The sequence below is a fragment of the Larus michahellis genome, chromosome 7 (genome assembly GCF_964199755.1).
Source record: "Larus michahellis chromosome 7, bLarMic1.1, whole genome shotgun sequence".
Classification (NCBI taxonomy): Eukaryota; Metazoa; Chordata; class Aves; order Charadriiformes; family Laridae; genus Larus; species Larus michahellis.
Window position 1 is genome coordinate 990,198 of NC_133902.1, and position 17,749 is coordinate 1,007,946.

The 17,749-nt window shown below is 39.9% G+C and overlaps 1 protein-coding gene across 1 annotated transcript in view; it reads right to left on the reverse strand.

The window, feature by feature from the left end:
* Nucleotides 1–17,749, reverse strand: part of SPNS3 (SPNS lysolipid transporter 3, sphingosine-1-phosphate (putative)) — a 34,504-nt gene that overhangs the window by 10,473 nt on the left and 6,282 nt on the right. The window contains exons 2-9 of the mRNA XM_074594372.1: nucleotides 17,210–17,629; nucleotides 14,090–14,155; nucleotides 13,490–13,626; nucleotides 12,789–12,940; nucleotides 11,835–11,901; nucleotides 10,735–10,925; nucleotides 8,490–8,642; nucleotides 5,139–5,328 (exon numbers count right to left, since the gene is read on the reverse strand). Coding sequence (XP_074450473.1) covers nucleotides 5,139–5,328; nucleotides 8,490–8,642; nucleotides 10,735–10,925; nucleotides 11,835–11,901; nucleotides 12,789–12,940; nucleotides 13,490–13,626; nucleotides 14,090–14,155; nucleotides 17,210–17,417 — 1,164 coding nt within the window. The 5' untranslated portion in view covers nucleotides 17,418–17,629. The remainder of the gene's footprint in view (nucleotides 1–5,138; nucleotides 5,329–8,489; nucleotides 8,643–10,734; nucleotides 10,926–11,834; nucleotides 11,902–12,788; nucleotides 12,941–13,489; nucleotides 13,627–14,089; nucleotides 14,156–17,209; nucleotides 17,630–17,749) is intronic.

The window sequence follows — 17,749 nt, forward strand, 5'->3', positions numbered from 1 at the left end:
AAGAGGAAAGCAAGAACCTGTGAAGAGAAACATTCAACACAGGTTCAAAAAGTGCTCAAAGATCTCCCTTTGCTCACATTTCCAAATGAAACCAATAGAACACCTCTGTGCCAGTACAAGTACTCTTTAAGGCTCCTTCAGAGAGATGACTTCCAAAATGAAATGGACTCCAGGAGACAGGCAGCCTCAAAGCCTTGGTGCCCCGTGGGAATTCCCTAATTCATCACAGATGGAGACCCAGACATCAGGAAATGGGGTAAAGTCCCCAACAGTTCTTACAGCTGTGGTCTTAGGCAAACATTAACCCTTTCAGCCAGCCGTGGACATAGATTTGAGCAGGCTGTACAGACTAATCAATACTTGAGGAAAGCACTAAAGCTATGCCGTTAAGCTGGAGCAGTTCTAGAAGGCAGAATCCATTTAGTGACACAGGCCACAGAGTTAGATGGCACTTAGGAAATAAAATCCATTATAACAACAGGTGCCAGCATCTTGTTCAGTAAGGTCTTGATCAAGATGCTGTGTCTGGTTGATGAAAATGCAGTCCTAAGAAAGGCACAGTGGCAAACCATCAGATTGTTCTCAGAGGGTAGCTTACATTCTCCTAACAAGAACCAGAGCTATTATCCATCTTCCTATGACACCCCTCCCTCCTCTGTGTTTCCTGCCTGTACTGTTCACATGCTTTCTTCTCCAAACCAGTCTGGAGAAAAAGTTCCTTGAAGTACAGAGATATGAGTATAGACCTTTATCCAGACATCTTTTCCTTCAAAATGCTTTCTAGAGGTTTTCTAATTTGCAGCTGAATCTATTCCTCCATACATAATTACTTTTCTTTAAGTTTTATAACAAGTATCAGTAGTTTCACATAGTCCTTGTTTGACACAGTCTTAGCTCTTGGATTTATGTATCCCACTATCAAAGTCTTTCCACTGATACAACCTTGGCAGACCTTGCCCTTGCAAAAGACAGAATGCAATCATTCTTCTCCAATCCTGTGACTGTTGCAGTAACGGTCTATAGACTACAGAAACCATGCTGCATGCCAGTCTTATCTGGAAAGCAAGTGACACACCTTTTATCAGAGAACTTTGGGCCAAACACAAAATGAAACATGTTCATTAACGTGGGTAGCAATATCACACAGTTCAGCTTTTTGCCAAGCCACCTGGCAATAAGGACTACCAATAACAAATCTTGCAGCCACCAGAAAATATTAGCCTTTCATTGTCTTATTTCAAGCTAATACTTTCTGAACTCTCTTGGAAGATGCACATTCATCAAGAACCTTCCTTTCTTTTTTTCCCCCTGATTCCATACAAAGGAATTTTAAATGTGCTATTGCTTAACTTAGAATTGCGTCCTGTGAAGTGGTCAAAGCAGTACTCCCAGGCATACGCAGAAGTGCATTTGAATCCTGCTGTACAGTGATAATGGCATGAATTTATGTAAATTCTGTCAGTTGTGCCATAGCTAGCAAGATATAGTGCAGGTTAAAGCAAAACAGGAATGAGACAAAGAACAAAGAGATTTATTTAAATCCTGGCTGATACTTTACATATAACAAGATGCAAATAGAATGGTTAGTGCAGAAGCTTCTGAAGACTGCCAAACTGTTCCTAGATACCATTAATGGCATATATAGCTACTTGCTTTTACATATCAAATTAGAGATCGGTCTGTCTCCCTTATAGGAATCTTGTGATGTTTAGTACTTTTAAAGTACTATTTCCAGTTTTCCTTTTTCTTCATGTTTTTTTCATGTTATTTAATCTCTACAAGCTCCTAAGAACAAGAGCATGTCATGCCTAGTGCAAGGAAGAAATCAAATTCATCTTTAGGAAACAATTTATGTGCTCAACCTAGAGTTCAAAGGAATAAGAATTAATGAAAAATTATCCATAATAAGAAAATGGGATATGCAGTGGCTAAGGCCTCATACTCCAGAGAATAAATATTTCATACATAATTGTGTTAACATTGGAGACACAATTTTGTTAGCTTTGCTTTTCTTTCCTAAGGTCTTGTGTGGATTGCAGTTGTAGGGCCGCCAAAAAATTTATCCCAGTTTTGGATAAATTGCAAATTTGCAAATCAAATTTGCAAAACATTCTACAGATTGTATCAAGGTATTCTGTCTAAAACCAATACAAATTTTGTACTTTCTCATGCAGAATAAATGCAATATGGTTGAATAGCTGTCATACTTAGCCATCCAACTGCAAAACAACCGCAATCAATAAAGAAGAGAAAGTTGTATGCGCTTTTCTTCCAAACAGGAGGAGATACCCTGAAAGTACTGTACTCGGTTAGGGAGAAGGGCTGGGGATGGCAGGAAAACACTACAGCAATGTTCTATTTAAAGTACATCGTTCTGTTCCTATCATCTCTCAATATTCCTCATACTGTCTCTTATTTTAAACAATTATTGAAAAGGTTTCCATTAAATTTGTGCAATCATGTTTGTGGCATGCTCATTTTAATCTAAGCGTAGAAAAACTTTTCTAACCTAGAAAAGAGTGAAACTTTGTATTTTATAGATGGCACCTTCTCCATGATCCCCAACTTTTTTAACACAGCACTTAAAGTTGGTTTCCAAAGGATACAACCAGTACAATATCCCATATTTTAAGGGGATTTTGCTTTGTAGATGACTGTTTACATTCATACCTAAAACTAGTATGAAGAGAATTAGATTGTAATGAATGGCACTGCCAAACACACATTCTGCTTTTCAACAGTCACATGCCTCAACCAAAAATTGGGGAATCGGTATGGCTGGACCATCTGTGGCCAACAAGTTCTGTCTTTTCAAAAAGAACCACACCTTTTCTGGTGTATCAGAGTGTATCAGAGACAACAGCTGCAGAATGCCTCCTTCACACGCAAATCACAGGGCAAGACTGCGTCCTGATACAGCATTACCATCAAAGATAAGTCTGTTTAAGTTTCCACAACACCAAATATTGTCCAAGATTCCCAGTCACAGGGTTCAGTCATGACTTTCCAAAGCACCTGCTGCACCGCAGAGCATGCGTCTTTCGCCTTGTTTTGGAGACAGGAACAGTTTTAGACAGAGCTCCTCTGAGACAACAAAGACAGGTAATTTTTCTCTGTCTTTTCAAAGGTAGTCTTTGAAATCAAGAACTGGGTGTTCAGAAAGAGGAGAGAAATTTCATTACATTTCAGGTCACCTGCCCCAACAGAAATCTTGGAAGTCCAGCCATATTTCCATGTTAACCTGAGAATCTTGTGCGTTGAAACATTCCTTCCAGCTTTGGCCATAGCTAATTAAACCTGACTTGTTCCCTTTCGTTATCCACTCAAGACAGTGGAAAGCACTATACAGAAACTACTGTAATTGCACACCAATGCACGTATGCTTTTTTGCTTCAGTAGCTTCTGCACTGGGAAGTGATGGAGACAGGTTTGCTAGTGTCAGTGTGCCTGAGTAGACAGTGACTGGAAAGCCAGTTTCCTGCTAGTGTCCTACACAAATGGAAGATTTGTTTCAGTGGGACCTTCAAATTAGATGCACCAGCTGGCACGCCACTCCAATTCTCACACCGGTATGACTAGTGTCAGATCTTGTTTAGAAAGCAAGGAGAGGCACGGCTGGTGCCAGAGAAAGCAGTAGTTAAGCAGCTGTAGTAGTAAAAGTGCTAGAAGAGTCGGGTGCTTAGATTACATACAATTTATTGCCACTGCACTTTGTTGACATTACATTTTGGAAGACCTGAATCAAGCACATCAAGCAAATGACAAAATGGCAAAGTCTCTGGTTAAAAGACCAACCGGTCTGCTCATGGGAAGAAACTTAAGGAACACAGTTATCCATATCCCAGTTCAGAATTTCTTCCCAGATAACACGCTGCTTGGAAACAGAATGCTGTCTGCAAGAAGAGAAACATATAAACAAATTCCTTTTTATCAGTCCTAATAAAAGGTATACTTTGGTAATTCAAAACCAATATATTGATTCACAGGCTGGCAAATAAAACAATTCTCCACCTTTAATGCCAAAAAAAGAGCTCAAGAACATACTTAAACTGGAACTATGTGTGAACCTGAGAAGCAGAAAAAGAAAACGGCTAATTCTTTTGGCACTCAGATCTCCACAATTGAATCTAAAAATAATCTTCAATTTCACATTTTGCTTTGTGTACACACACTCAGACATGCAAATCCATTTGTTTTTTCCTTTGGTGTAAAGGTATTTTTCCACAGGAATACAGATTCCTGAGGAATCAAAAGGAAAACCTCTTTGAATAAGTGTTATTCTTAGAAGCAAAAAAACTGCAAAAGTACCCTTCTGCAGAGAACTGTTGATTACTGTAATTAACTTTACTTGGATCCTCTTATTTATGTTAATCATGTTAATTGTCACTACGGAGTCACAGGAAAAAAGTCTGGAGTCTTTCCCTAGCTGTTACCAGATTATAGTTAAAATAAGGTTTACATTCACTTCCCTCTCACAGGGATTTTTTGGAATTATTCATCATTCCTAGTAAGTGTCTATTTTCCCCTTCACCGAGAACAGAATTTAAGCGATTTATACTTCAGTTTGCTTTGCCAAAAGCTTGACTTTGAAGATCAGCTAGTGATTTGGGGCTTTGAAGGTGACGGCTAAATTATTCTTAGCAAGAACTGTACATATTGTACAGTCATAAGTACACTAATCTTCAAGTATTCAGAGAGCAAAAATAAATAAGAATACTAAATGAGTCACATAGCATTAAAAATTAACATAAGGCTTCCTTTAACTACATTTTTGGATAAGGGGCACTCTAGCTTTACGCAGCTAACTACATAGGCTTACTATTCTCTTCTTCAGTGTGCGCAGGCTCTGGAGGTCCTGAGGCCCAATTTATAATGCTCTGCCTGCCTGCCCTTTTTACTGGACCAAGTAATGCACAAGGTGGCTCTCCCAGGACAGACCGCAGCTGCGGGCACTATTAGAGCAACATGCACAGTGCTTAGCTGGCAGGCCACCTTGTCACAAGTCACTGAAATCTCTTAATGGTCTAGAAGATAACAGAGAATTCTGCAAAAGCCACCCCTCGCCTCCTCCTCCCCCTTCCTATTCTCCCCAGGATCCCAGCAGACATTCTGCTAATGATAGACAGATTGGCACTTACAAAAGTGGAAAGGATGTTTGTCTGGGCCACCATCAGAGCTATGTAGAGGCAGAGAGCAGAAATGAACATGCTTGTGGCACAGATCAGAGGATCAGCTTTATTGTTTATCTTCCTTAATCTTCTTGCAGCTTCTGCCCCAGCAGTGACCCCCAAGATTCCTGTCCCAACGGTGATGCCTCCAAATATTAGGCTGGTGACAAAGCAAAGCATTCAAGTGAGCATAGTAAGACCATACCGTGGGAAAATAAAATGGTGTTAGCTTATACCTTTAGTTTCAGAGGAATATTTAATGGGGGAACTTGAATTTTATTCCGCTTGATCTAACCCTCCCACTCCTTCTAAATGGATGTAATCCCAAGCCTCAGTTGAAGCTATGCCTCTGCAACTGAGGCTCTATCCTGTGGAGCAGGTACTTTCTCATTTACAGAGCAGGTGTTGTGCACCCGAGCTCAGGGAGGATTCTTCTCAGTATGACCTGGCTTGGACATCCAGTGATTTAGAGGAGATACAGTCATCTTGGTTACCCTGTGAACCAATCTACTCAGTCATCCCTAAAACACAGATGGAATAACTCTGTATCACAATCTGCTGCCTTGGAAGAGATCCTATCACGTGGAATTATATATATCTAAATTATAACCCTCTAGTTAACACACCTGAGATGAGTCACTTCTCTGACTATAGGAAACATCTACCACATCCCAGAAGAGTTCAAAGACTATTGAAGAGTTAAGTAGTGGGAGGTCCATGTAGTATTTTCTGAACGCAGAATTTCAAATGCCACTCAGCTGTGTGTGTCTGCAAATGCTAATGTGTTCTCCAGGAATGACAAGTTCATGTTTTAAAAGTATGTGTTTGAATAGCTTAGAAGATTGAGCTTCCAAAGGGACTTCCATATATGCTTTTCTCCCTGTCCCATGTGAGATCCTAATGACAAAGCAAGTCTCTTACAACAAGACCAGTGGTGCCGCTGATTGTTTAATGCATCATAATTCTCCTGAGGCAAACGGGGACAGGAGCATTGTGTTCTGAGCCCAAGTGCTTCTAAATATTTCAGAATGCTACATGATAAGTTCTGTACATTTTCCTAAGCTTTCTCTGACTGCAAATCAAAGTAACCAGTTAGGATATGATCTATACCATTAAATTACGGTGCATCTACTTTTTAATTTCTTTCTGAATGATTAGGAAGAACTCAATAATTCTACAAGAAAAATGAAAAAGTACTGCTATACAAGATAACAAACTTTAAGCATATTTGTACTCTCCCTGTAAGTTCTTCAGGATTCTGATCCATCACTCACTCTAGCTTGATAGCGGCAATATAGATTGTCACTAGGCAGAATAACTATCTTAGAGATTTGTCTGGGAGAGGCAAGTTCCAAGGTGATATTTGTTGATTAAAGCACTCATGGAATTGTGCTTAGAAGATTCATGTGTTGTAAACTGCAGTTGAAATAAACCTACAGCTGGAAAAACAGGGAATAGCAAAAACTAAACAAAAGCACAGGAAAGTACAGAAACCTAGTCCTGGGGAAAGGCTCCTATGGGATCTTTTAGGGTCTGAGAATGCTCACTTATCCATCTGATCTGTTCAAAAGTGTCTGTAAAAAGACTTGACTAAAAACTTCATACTGCCTATTTATTGAAAGGATTGAGACTCAAGCCACCTGTGGTGCCATTTGAATTTGTGTTTCCAGGGAGTTTAAGTGACACAGCCCTGATCCTTAAACAAAGCCTGCAACTGCTGAACAGCCAGAGGGGGAAACGTCCTTAAAGTACCCCTGGGCAGGTCTGGGAATGTGCAGCTCAGTTCTTCCAGCACCATCAGCTACAGGTCTGACACAGTCGTTTATATTATGTTTCTTTGCATCCCCATGGAATAACAGTCTAAAACTGGCCTTATGCTGCTTCTGGCACTAGCGTATGCCAAGGTTATTTTTAAAGCACCCTGTAAGAAGCAGTACATGAGGTTAAACTATCAGGTGCTCCATTTTACTTCCCTGAAGACCATGTCTGCTTTAGCAACACTACTGTGGAATAATAATTCAGAAGGTGGATTAGGAAACAAAACACAGGCTAACACCTTCATCCTAATAAAGGAAGTATTTAAACTGTATCTGTTAACAGATACAGCTGAACGGTTTAAACTGTTCAGCTTCCCTTCTCTGCCTACCCTAAGCCAAACTCCTGAGTTCACTCCCTTCCTCAGCATTATTCGCTATTAAGTAATGTGCCAATGGTGGCATCCATGGAAGGACAACTGCATTTCCCATTGAAGTTATTGTGGATGACTATTCAGTCCCTCTGGTTTACACTACAACTTAGAAACCACTTTTGAGTTGACTTGGTTATCCCATTGCAGAAAAGCAGAAGAACCCCATTACCAGAGGACACACTCAAGGTGTGATTATTGCTTTTCCCTTTAATTGTCTTTACCTGGAAAGACAATGTAGTAAGCACCTAGTTCTTGGAAATCCATCACGAAGGCAGAGGCTGCAACCAGATTTGAGATACCTCCAGAACAAAGACAGGGACACTTGCATGGAGGCCACTGGCAGGGAGTCATTACATAGAAGAAAAGTGTCCCAGTGCTCACTGTTATTGAGGGTGGCCATGAATACTCAAGAGGAACAACGAATATATTTTTCTATTCTGGATAACACACTGTAAGGAAAAAAAAAATCTATTCCTAACTGAGAAAAAATGAGCTCTAGGAAGTTGTATTATGATTACTTACAATTCCTCTCCTGTTGTAAATTCCCCTTGCCCATCCAATATTTGATACTTATTCATGAATCTTTATTGGTCTGGACAGTCTCTGTAAGCGGAACGCTGCTGGCAGTTACTCACAAGACCAAATTGTCCTGTTTTGATGTAATGATATGATTCTAGATCAAATTTGCTTGCTTTATGCTGGGAGTCACAATGGCCTGGACAACACAGCAGTAGTTTTAAAATCAGACTAACAAGAAGGTAACAGGAAAGTTACCAAAACACAGGATCTAAACATACTTAAATTGATATTTAAGTAGCTTTGGGTGCACAGCCGATTGTCAACTGAAGTCTCCTTGCTAAAGCTGCTCCTTTCCCTGCAACGGTTCCCGTTGATGCTTCTTTCCACTTTACTTAAATAGGACTGGCAGCATCTTTCCAGTTAACTGCGTGATTATAAACAAACAAATAGGAGTGTCTCAGCATACCTGGAAGCAACTTAGTCTAACATTCACGCCCAATTGGCTTCACAAGAAGCGTTCACAGTCACATCCTACCTTCTGCCTTTGGAAACAAACTGTGACTTAACACTGAGCAGTGTTTCCAAGTGTGTTTCCACAGTCCTGCACACCTCACCTGTTAGATGAATTGCATGATTCACGGAGGCATGGTGGTACAATGCCCTGGACAACCTGAGCCCTATAAAGAAACACCGGTACCCACATTCCCAGGGCTCCAGTAACAAAGGCCATGGCAGTCAGACCCAGAGAGGACCAGACAAAACTCCAACTGAAAGTCAAAAGAAAGAAATGAGAGATATTAGAAAGAATGGGGGGTGAGGAAAATGGGAAAAGCCTACCTGCAATACTCAGGATTTCAAGCAATAACAAAACAATTCATTCAGACATCTTTTAATCAATATGCACTCCCTTGAAGATATGAACTTTGATGATGCTTATCTATGAACTTCAACAGTGAAGTTCTAATTAGAGTAAGGAGTATGACCTACTGATTTCATATCAAATCCTAGTCCCAGTGTCTTGCAGATTTCATTGCCAACTTTTGCTAAAACAATTGCTGTGAAATTTTTTATAGCAGAATTAGAACAATAGAGAGTGGGGAAGAGTTTAATGGCTTAGTAGCCAAATGACAGTGTTCTTTGTGCACGTCTAAATGCCTCAGGATGGTTTTAAGTTGTCTGTGACCAGTATAAATGAGAGTAACGTTTGAGTCTTCCAAACTGTTAAGATGCAGCGGCTGAAGCACTCCTTAACTCTACCTGAATAAGCAAAAATAGACTCTCAGTTTGCACAGCGAGTTCTCAGACAAAAGGAGAAGCATTTTTAAAAACTGTCTAAATCTTGTCTCCCTTCCTGCCCTGTCCTAGGAGAAAATTAACTTTTTACTAGTCTCTTTCTAGTTAATAGTTTAGGAGAAAGTCCCCTTTGAGGTCAATAGGGAGGTATGAAATTTCACAACTAAATAAAAGTGCTGCAAATGACCATGTGATCGACCACCAGACTAGAGGTTTTGTTAAGATATGAACCTAATTCTTCACCTTCTAAAGATAAAGGGCTCTTGGACTTGATTAAAAGTGGAACCACCTGTTTTTTGGCAGTATGTTCTTATCCTTTAGAAATCAATCACCAAAGAAAATTAAAATCTATTTTTACACCATTGCTGGAGGTTGTAAGGAACATCTTTGTAGGAAAGCAACTTTGATGACAGTCTAGTTGTTGAAATGTCCGAAAGGTTCATTTTTGATTCAGGAAAGTTAATTTTTTGTTCACTTCAGACTGTACTGCCTACAAACCATGAACCAACAAAATCAGTCTCCAATGTACTTGCTGTTCTGGATGCAAACAGGACGCAAATCTAATTGTCAATTATAAAACGCTGGATCCTCTAGAATAAGAACACTCCAAAGACAGTCAAGGTCCCAGGAAAGCAAAGCTTTAAACTAACAGCATTCAATTGGGACACCGGGAAGCAGCCTGCGACCACGGAAAGGGTGCCAGGAGGGAGAACCATGGCTTGATCTCACGCCCTCTGGGAACCGCTTTCATGGCCCCGCAAGCCTTGGGGCCCCGGGCTTTCCTAGCGGCCGCTGCCTCCCACGCACCTCCTCCGCTCAAATCCCAAACGGTGCGGAGCCGGCTCTAGCGCAGCTGCACAGCGGCACCTGCTGTTCTCCAACCACAGCCAACTCTTCCTCCCTGCCCGCGGCAAGGGCTTCCACGCACTGCAGGGGAACAGCCGCGAGAAACGTGCTGCAGTCAGTATTTTACTTCGTCCTGCAGTTCAGCTGGAGTTGACTTTAATTTTTGTGTGATTAAAAGGAAGAGGTGATCTGCCAGCCACAGGTTAGCAGGTGAAAACGCATGTACAATAACTGTATAAACCATATCGGGGTCCTATACGCTCTGACCTCTTGTACCAGAGGCACACCAGGCTCACAAATACCATATAAAGACTGCCTGAGACATGCTGATCCAACCTCCCTTAGGCACTAAGAATTGCAGATAAAGTTACACCTGCAAAATATGCACTTTTACCAGTCTAGCTTACTGTATGTATTAAAGCAAGAGGGAAGGGGAAGCTTAGTAAAAAGTAGAGTTGGATTTAAATAGGAGCATGCTGCCATCATAACTTTGTCTCCTTCCCCCTCCTCAAAATGGGAGGATAGCAGAAGCAAATAAATTCTTGATCTTTTGTGTAGCATTCCTGTAAAAGTGGAAGCAAAATTTTTATTAATGGTGTTTCAATCATCTTGTATACAGCACACAATACAAAGGAGCTGAGCGGGATTTGATGGTCATATTTCTAATATTGGAATGGTCATTCCTCAATGGATGGAACCTTTGTTGCTAAAATCACTTACTTCTTGGCAAGTGATATGACATCTTGACACCAAGTAGTCTTGGCAGTTCTGTGTACACCTGGTTTCTCAGCTGCTACTCGTATTGTGCCGGAGATGCTCAGTGCTCTGTGTGCTGCTGTCCTTCTCTGGGTCCTGTGAGGGACCAGTAGAATCAGAAGAACCAGTGCTACACCTCCCATGCAAGGAGTTACCTGTAGACACAAGGATACCTTTTTTCTTATGGTGAAAACTCCCCAGCAATTCAAATTCAGTGTTAGAATTACATATCGGAGAATTACAGATATGTTCAGAAATAGATGTGACTTGCTGTTTGTAGGTCATATTTGTAAAGAAGAAGAGTGACTTTGGTGATTTATGGTGACTTCGGAGGAAAGATAATAGATCCTCCTTGCCATCATACAGATACATGACTGCTCCTACTGATTTTGGAGAAAAACATGTGAAGAATGTACTGCAGTACTCTGTCCACAAATGCAAGAATCACTGTTGCAGTCATCAGTGTTATCTGAATAACATCAGACTGTTATTCCAGTAAACATTCTTCCCCAATCATTCTGTACTTGCTAGTTAATTTTATAGATAGGAGGCTCTGACAAAGTACTTCCAAAGCACTGGGTGTTCAGTATGGAGAGACATCATGATGACATGATCAGAACGGAAGAGGGTATTTTCTTGAAACCCTAAAATAATAGAAGTTGTTCCCAACAGCATTTCAGAAAACAATCTCTGTATTTTCCTGAAGAAATATACTGGTGCTACCGGTATAATGACCATTTTACCTTGAGTTCCTCTGTTTGAGGAGGTCTTGGTGTACTCACAACCATTCCAAGCGTGTCCTCAGGTAAGAGGAACATCAGCACCTGCCCTGGCTGCTGTACAATTTCACCTATGCCTGCTTTCATTCTGCAAGAGCTAGGCATAAATCTTCCACTTGTCCAGCAGGAAGAATTCTCTTAAATATGAAGTTCATGACCAGTCAGACAGTAGAAAGTCTTTCCACTGATCACCTCTTTTAACACAATGTCCTGGTTTGAACCCCAGTGATGATTCTGATTTTACAGTGAATGGCTCAGCCCCATGAGTGACAGTGAATTACTCACCCTGAATGCCCAGCGCCAGTCACCTGTGGCATCTGCCATGCCAGCTGCTAGGACATAACCAAGACCACTGTAAGCAACAGAAAGGAATGATCAGTAGGCACCAATGAGTTCTTGCTGGCTGAAATGATACGTCTTGGCAGGTAAGGAGAGCACAGAAAAGTATTTTGTCATAGTTTTCAAAATGGATAAACAGAAACAATGGTCATGGTCTATGCTAGTCTACTTGCCAGCCAGTATTAAAAAGAGAGTCTAACTTCCTCAGAGCAGACTTGAGATGGTGGCAATAATGTCCCAGATTCCCCTTGGAATACATATTCTGTAGAACACTGCAAACCCACATCAGACAGCCTATAAACAGCTTATTATTTACTCTTTTCTGTCCTAGCCACATGAATTAAGCCCTGCAGGAATTCCTTTAGTTTTAATCTGGGCTCAGCCTTGGCTGCCTGCTCTAATAAAGAGTATGCCTCCGAACCACTTAAAAAGCCCTTCTCCACCTCTTCTTCAGACACAATGTCAATTTAACTAAAAGAGGAAAGGGAAGTGCCAATTCTTCCTTGGGAGATGTTTAATGAAGGGTTCTTGAAAAATTTGTCAAGTAAACAAACATCTGAAAGCTTTTGTTTTCCAAAAACCAGAAATAAATTACCTACCCCCATGCACCTATTTCTTTTAGAATTTATTCAATATTTTATTCATAGCCTACCATTTTTCAGAGTTTAGATTGTCCCTAAAAAGTGTTGGGGGAAAAAAGCAAATTTTTCTTCAAGGTAAATACAGAAATAAACCTAAACAGCTCTATTTAAACATGCTAAGCAAGTGAAAACTCCTTTTGCAAGAGCCACTGCAGATATATATCAAAATATGTCTAATCAAGGCTTGGGGTACATTGAAACACAGGCGTGGTCAGACAGAATTTTGAAAGGCGGGTCATTTACTAGCAAGAAAACCAACCTTCCCACTGGAATGAAGATATAGAAGATAGATAGCATTGTGGTCCTTTTTCCTTCCTCAAACAGGTCTGCAATGATGGTAGGTGCTATTGTGGAATAACTGGCCGTGCCAATGCCAACTAGTCCTCGTAAAAGGAAGAATATCCAGTAATACTGCAGGCAAAAGACATATTATAGTCAAAAAAAGGCCACGCAAGAAAGAAAGCTTGCTATCAAAGAGGTGCATTTTAGTGGATCAAATGTACCAGAGGAAATAAGAATTCAACTGCCTTTTGCATATGTCTGTATTCCCTCCACTCACACCTGCTTCCCTTGCATTCCACCGCTGTGCTTTCTACTTTCTGCACGGTAGTGATTTCTTAGAGTGACACCCAGAGGGAATCACAGGATAGGGTCGACAGACCACAAGCTTACCAAATAAGCTCCTACACTGTAAGGTCAAAATCAACAATCATTCGGGACAAAAATAAGATCCCATCAATTGTAGGAGTAATGTATGGGTTCTCCATTGCCTAGGCTGGACTCTACCATCCCATAAAGCCATTCAGCCACGCCACAAAGCCCATTTAGTGCAGGCTTGGGGAGCGAGCACTCACTGATAGCTTTTCCAAATGTGATCAGAGAAGGACTCTATCAACTCCTGCAAGACATATGCAGATTATTTTCATATTTTCATAGTACCCTCTAAAAAAAGCAACATACCAATTCACTGATGAATGAACTGCCTAATGTTACGCTAGACCAGAAGAAGATACCAGCTCCAAGGATGATCTTCCTATTGCAGCGGTCACCGAGGTATCCAAAGATGGGGGCAGCCAGCATGTAACACAAGATGAACACTGGAAATCCAAGAAGGAGCAAAGACAATATTGGTCAAATTATTTTTATCATATGTACTCTTCACCCCTCAGACAAATACAGGTTATTTTTAGGGCAGAGACTAAAGGCAGGCTGAGTTTGTAGAACTAGTAGGTAGATTGATATTTAGAAAAAGATAAATGCAGATTCAAAAAACCCGATACAAAAATAAAACGCATGAATTGCTAAAGTTCTCTTTTTCTTGAGAAATTCCTTCATCCTTTGTGATTCACATACTGTGGGATTTTTGAAGGACTCAACACCAGTCTTCCCTGAACCAAAGACCTTCAGTTTTGCATTATAGTCAGCCTGCCCACAAGTGGAAGTGAACGATACCACACATGAGTAGGAACTAGAAGAAAAAAGTAACTAGACTGTGTTTTAGGAACAGTCCACATAGATGCAAGGCAAAACAAACTATCTGAAGTTAAAAGATTTCCTTACCTGTTTGCAGTAGACCTGTACCCCCATCACTAAGCTTGAAGTATTTCTGTATATCTAACAGGATCCCTGCAACAGAGTCAGACGTTGAGTGACAGCCAAATACCCTGCTCATTCCTTGTAATTCTATTCATTTGTCAACTCAAGGATTTTTTTCAAGAACAGGGCTTGCAAGTACTGCAGCACATTTAGGTTGCTAGTTTACACGTAAACCACTACTCTACCACAAGCACAGACACACAGAATTTAAAATTTTTATCACTATAAATAAAATTCATGATCTTCCACTATACAGCTCTTAGGAGAGTCAGCTTACCCACAATTTCAACCACAAGTGTTCTGCTTCTTTTGCACCATTAGTACCTAAGCGCAGTTCACAGTTCAAAGTTTAATGGACACAATGTGGAACAAAACAGTGGCAAAATATGCAGCCAGGAGATTGCTATCTTCATACAGCTAATCCTAAAATTTTCTTAATGACCTTAAAATGTTAAGATGAGTTGAAATTCCTTCTGTTAAGAATAACTGTTAATATTTTCAGTATATACAGCATTCAAATTAGTGCATTTTTCAGGATGCAAATGGCTACAGTCTTCATTAGCCAATGGTGGCTAAATCTGCTCATAGCCAGAGAAATACTACTGTAATTCAGACCATGTAATTCTGTTCATATTTCCACGACAATTTTGCAGAGATCAGATGAGATATAGATAATTGTGGATTTACAAATTAACATTTTAAGTGGTGACAATGACAGACAAACGTCACCAAAAGTGACCGTTTCTATTTGTGATAAACGTCTGACAGAAATTTCATCTCAATTTCTAATCATTCAATAGATGTTGAAAAAGGTTAGATTAGGTTAGAGGAAGGTCTAGCCTAACAGCAGCACCAAAGGTTTTTTAGCTGTTTCTCCATGACTCTTGAACATATCCTGCATTTAGGGTTTTCCTAATGGTCTCAGAAATTTAAGTCAGTGACTTCATTCAAGCATTTTGCATCATTAAAACAAATCAATTGTATCTACTTTGTCTGATAACAATTATCAAGACACAGAAATACTATATTACAGGAACTTCAGTTTTGGACTAATAGAGTATTAAGAATAAATCACAGCTAACACAAGACTTGAACTGAACCACAACTTCATCTCAAACTAACTTTCACGCTGAGCACCATTAAAATGTTATCCCCTCCATGTAAGTGAAATAACTGGCCTGATCAGTTATTGGCAAATTACAAAGCATTGATCTGAACAGCTTGGAACAGGGTAACAGATCAGAGCGGGGAAAGTCTGAACGATCACCTTTTTTAACAAACTGAAGACTCAAATCCAGCAGACAATTAAGTGGAAGAGCTTGTTTTCTGTGTGAAGGTTGATGCAAACTCTGTCAAAGCCTGTAAGCAAAACTGCCCGGAAACCACAACTTCATAACTGCCACCAGCTTACTTTTAACAAATACTCAAGCCTCTCCTATTCACTTTCCTGTTAACTTATATTTAACAATATGTTGATACCTATGGACAGCCAAACTCAAAAGTTCTGATGCAAGAATTCTGCAATGCAGCCGAGTTCTAGCAGATGAACAGTATATTGCTGTGTACAAACTGCAATTTACAGACTTCCACCATGGCCCAAGAGGTCATAGAGTTAACTTAAAAGTGTTTTAGTCATATATCGTAATTAAAGTAGATGTTTGAATTCCTACATGTCCCTGAAGGTACCTCACTCACAAGAAACTGAGCATGTTAACAAGCAGGCAAGCCTTCTTTCACAGGCCTTCTTGAAAATTTTAAGCTCTTAGCATATACAGGAGTTCAAAGCCTTAAATAAGCCAAATGATTGCTTGCACTTAATACTTCCAAGTGCATATCCTTCTAGCATCCCAGTTCTTGCTCGAAGGTATTTTCATCCTCTCCTGTCCCCTGCCCTTCTCCAGGGAAAGTTACTTGACAACGGAACTCATACATTGAAGTTTTTCACTAACAGTCTTGCAGTATCGTTCAGCATGCACTCCTACTTGTTTCCTTCTCTCTTACATGTGTGGTTAAGAAGTATTCAGAAGAAAAAAACGTAAACTCCTAAACCTACTAGCCTCTCAGTTTTTAAAGATACTGACCAAATGTCTTAAATTTCTGAATGGTCTAAATAGTAAAAATAATTAGTTTGTGTACTGTCACTAGATATTAATTTCAAATTTAACAATCCATCCTTTGTGGTTTTTCAAGGTTTTAAAACATTTATGATTTCCAGGCCACTCAGAAGTAAAATATAGCAAGCTCACAACAAATGTTTCCTCCTAATTTATAAATCAGATCCCTGGAAGCACGGTAGATGCTTAGGAGTGATGCTAAACAGAAGAATTTACACAGAGCACAGTTTACATAGGAGGAAAAAACATAGATTTCCCACCAGCTTACTAGAGGCAATACTTGGCTGTTCATGGCTAGGTGAAAAAAAAATAAATTGAAAATCACATTTTGGAAGAAGGATGTTATTTATTAGAAAACAAGTTGTAAATTTGGTAGCTAATTCTTAAGGAAGGGAGTCTCCGTTCTCTTTACACAACCATGTTACACTCTTCATTGCAGATATCACACAATCTCCAGCAGTTCACGAGGAAATTAAGCCTCCCCTAAACAAGCTTGCACAAAGATAACATAATTTCTGTACTTTTAATGGCGGGAATGGCATCACTATATTTCAGATAAAGGAATGTCATATCTAATCTACTAGATCCACAGAAGGCCTGGTAAGCTGCTGTATAGAATAAAGGGAAGCCTGTAGAATCGAGACACAAAAATGGACTTGTTGCTCTGTATGCTGAAGTCCGTTTATAAGAGACTTAGATTTAAAATATGAATCTTAAGTATGTAACAGATGTGATTTTTATAAGCATTCTATAAACCACAAATAACTAATACATCATTTATTGGTCTTTCAAGATTTATAATGGGAAGTTTCATTAAGAGTATGACCAACAGGCTAAAGCAGATAAGTGAGAAAGATTAAAAAGACATAAAGCATATCCTTACTTTAGAAAACATTTGTAATTACAGAGTAAGTAGAACTGCTGAGAACTTAAATTTCTTTTTCCTTAGAAGGAGAAAATAGGCTCTCACCTGGTACAATGAACCAATCCATGAAATTTATTAAATTGGCATAGCACAGCACAGCAGCTATCAGGTATTTGTTCTTTGCTGGAGCGGTCCTTGACACAGACACGAATGGACCTTGTCTCACATGTGCTGCAGTAGCTCCATAATTCTGCTCCTCAGGAGGCGGCTGGGACTGCAAACCTGTGTTTTCATGTGCACCAGGGTTTTGCATATTTCCCAGTGCAGAAAGTCACCGTAGATTATGAAGTGTTTCCTCGGTGCACAAAGCTGCAAGTCAATTTTGTGTTCGGGCTATGAGGAACTGCAATCACTACGGTCATTTCCGGCAATGAAGCTTAGCCGCTAAAAACTGAAATTAAATGTTCCTTGCCGCAGGAAGAACTTTACAAAGAAAGAAGCTGCAAAAGTGCTGAAGTGCTATACCTTGAAGACAAGGAAAAGCAATCATAAACAAAAGCAAAATAATCCATTGTGCATCCAAGAAATAAAAGTGCACAACTTTGCAATGATCTCACAGAAATTGCATAGGCAAAATTAATAATA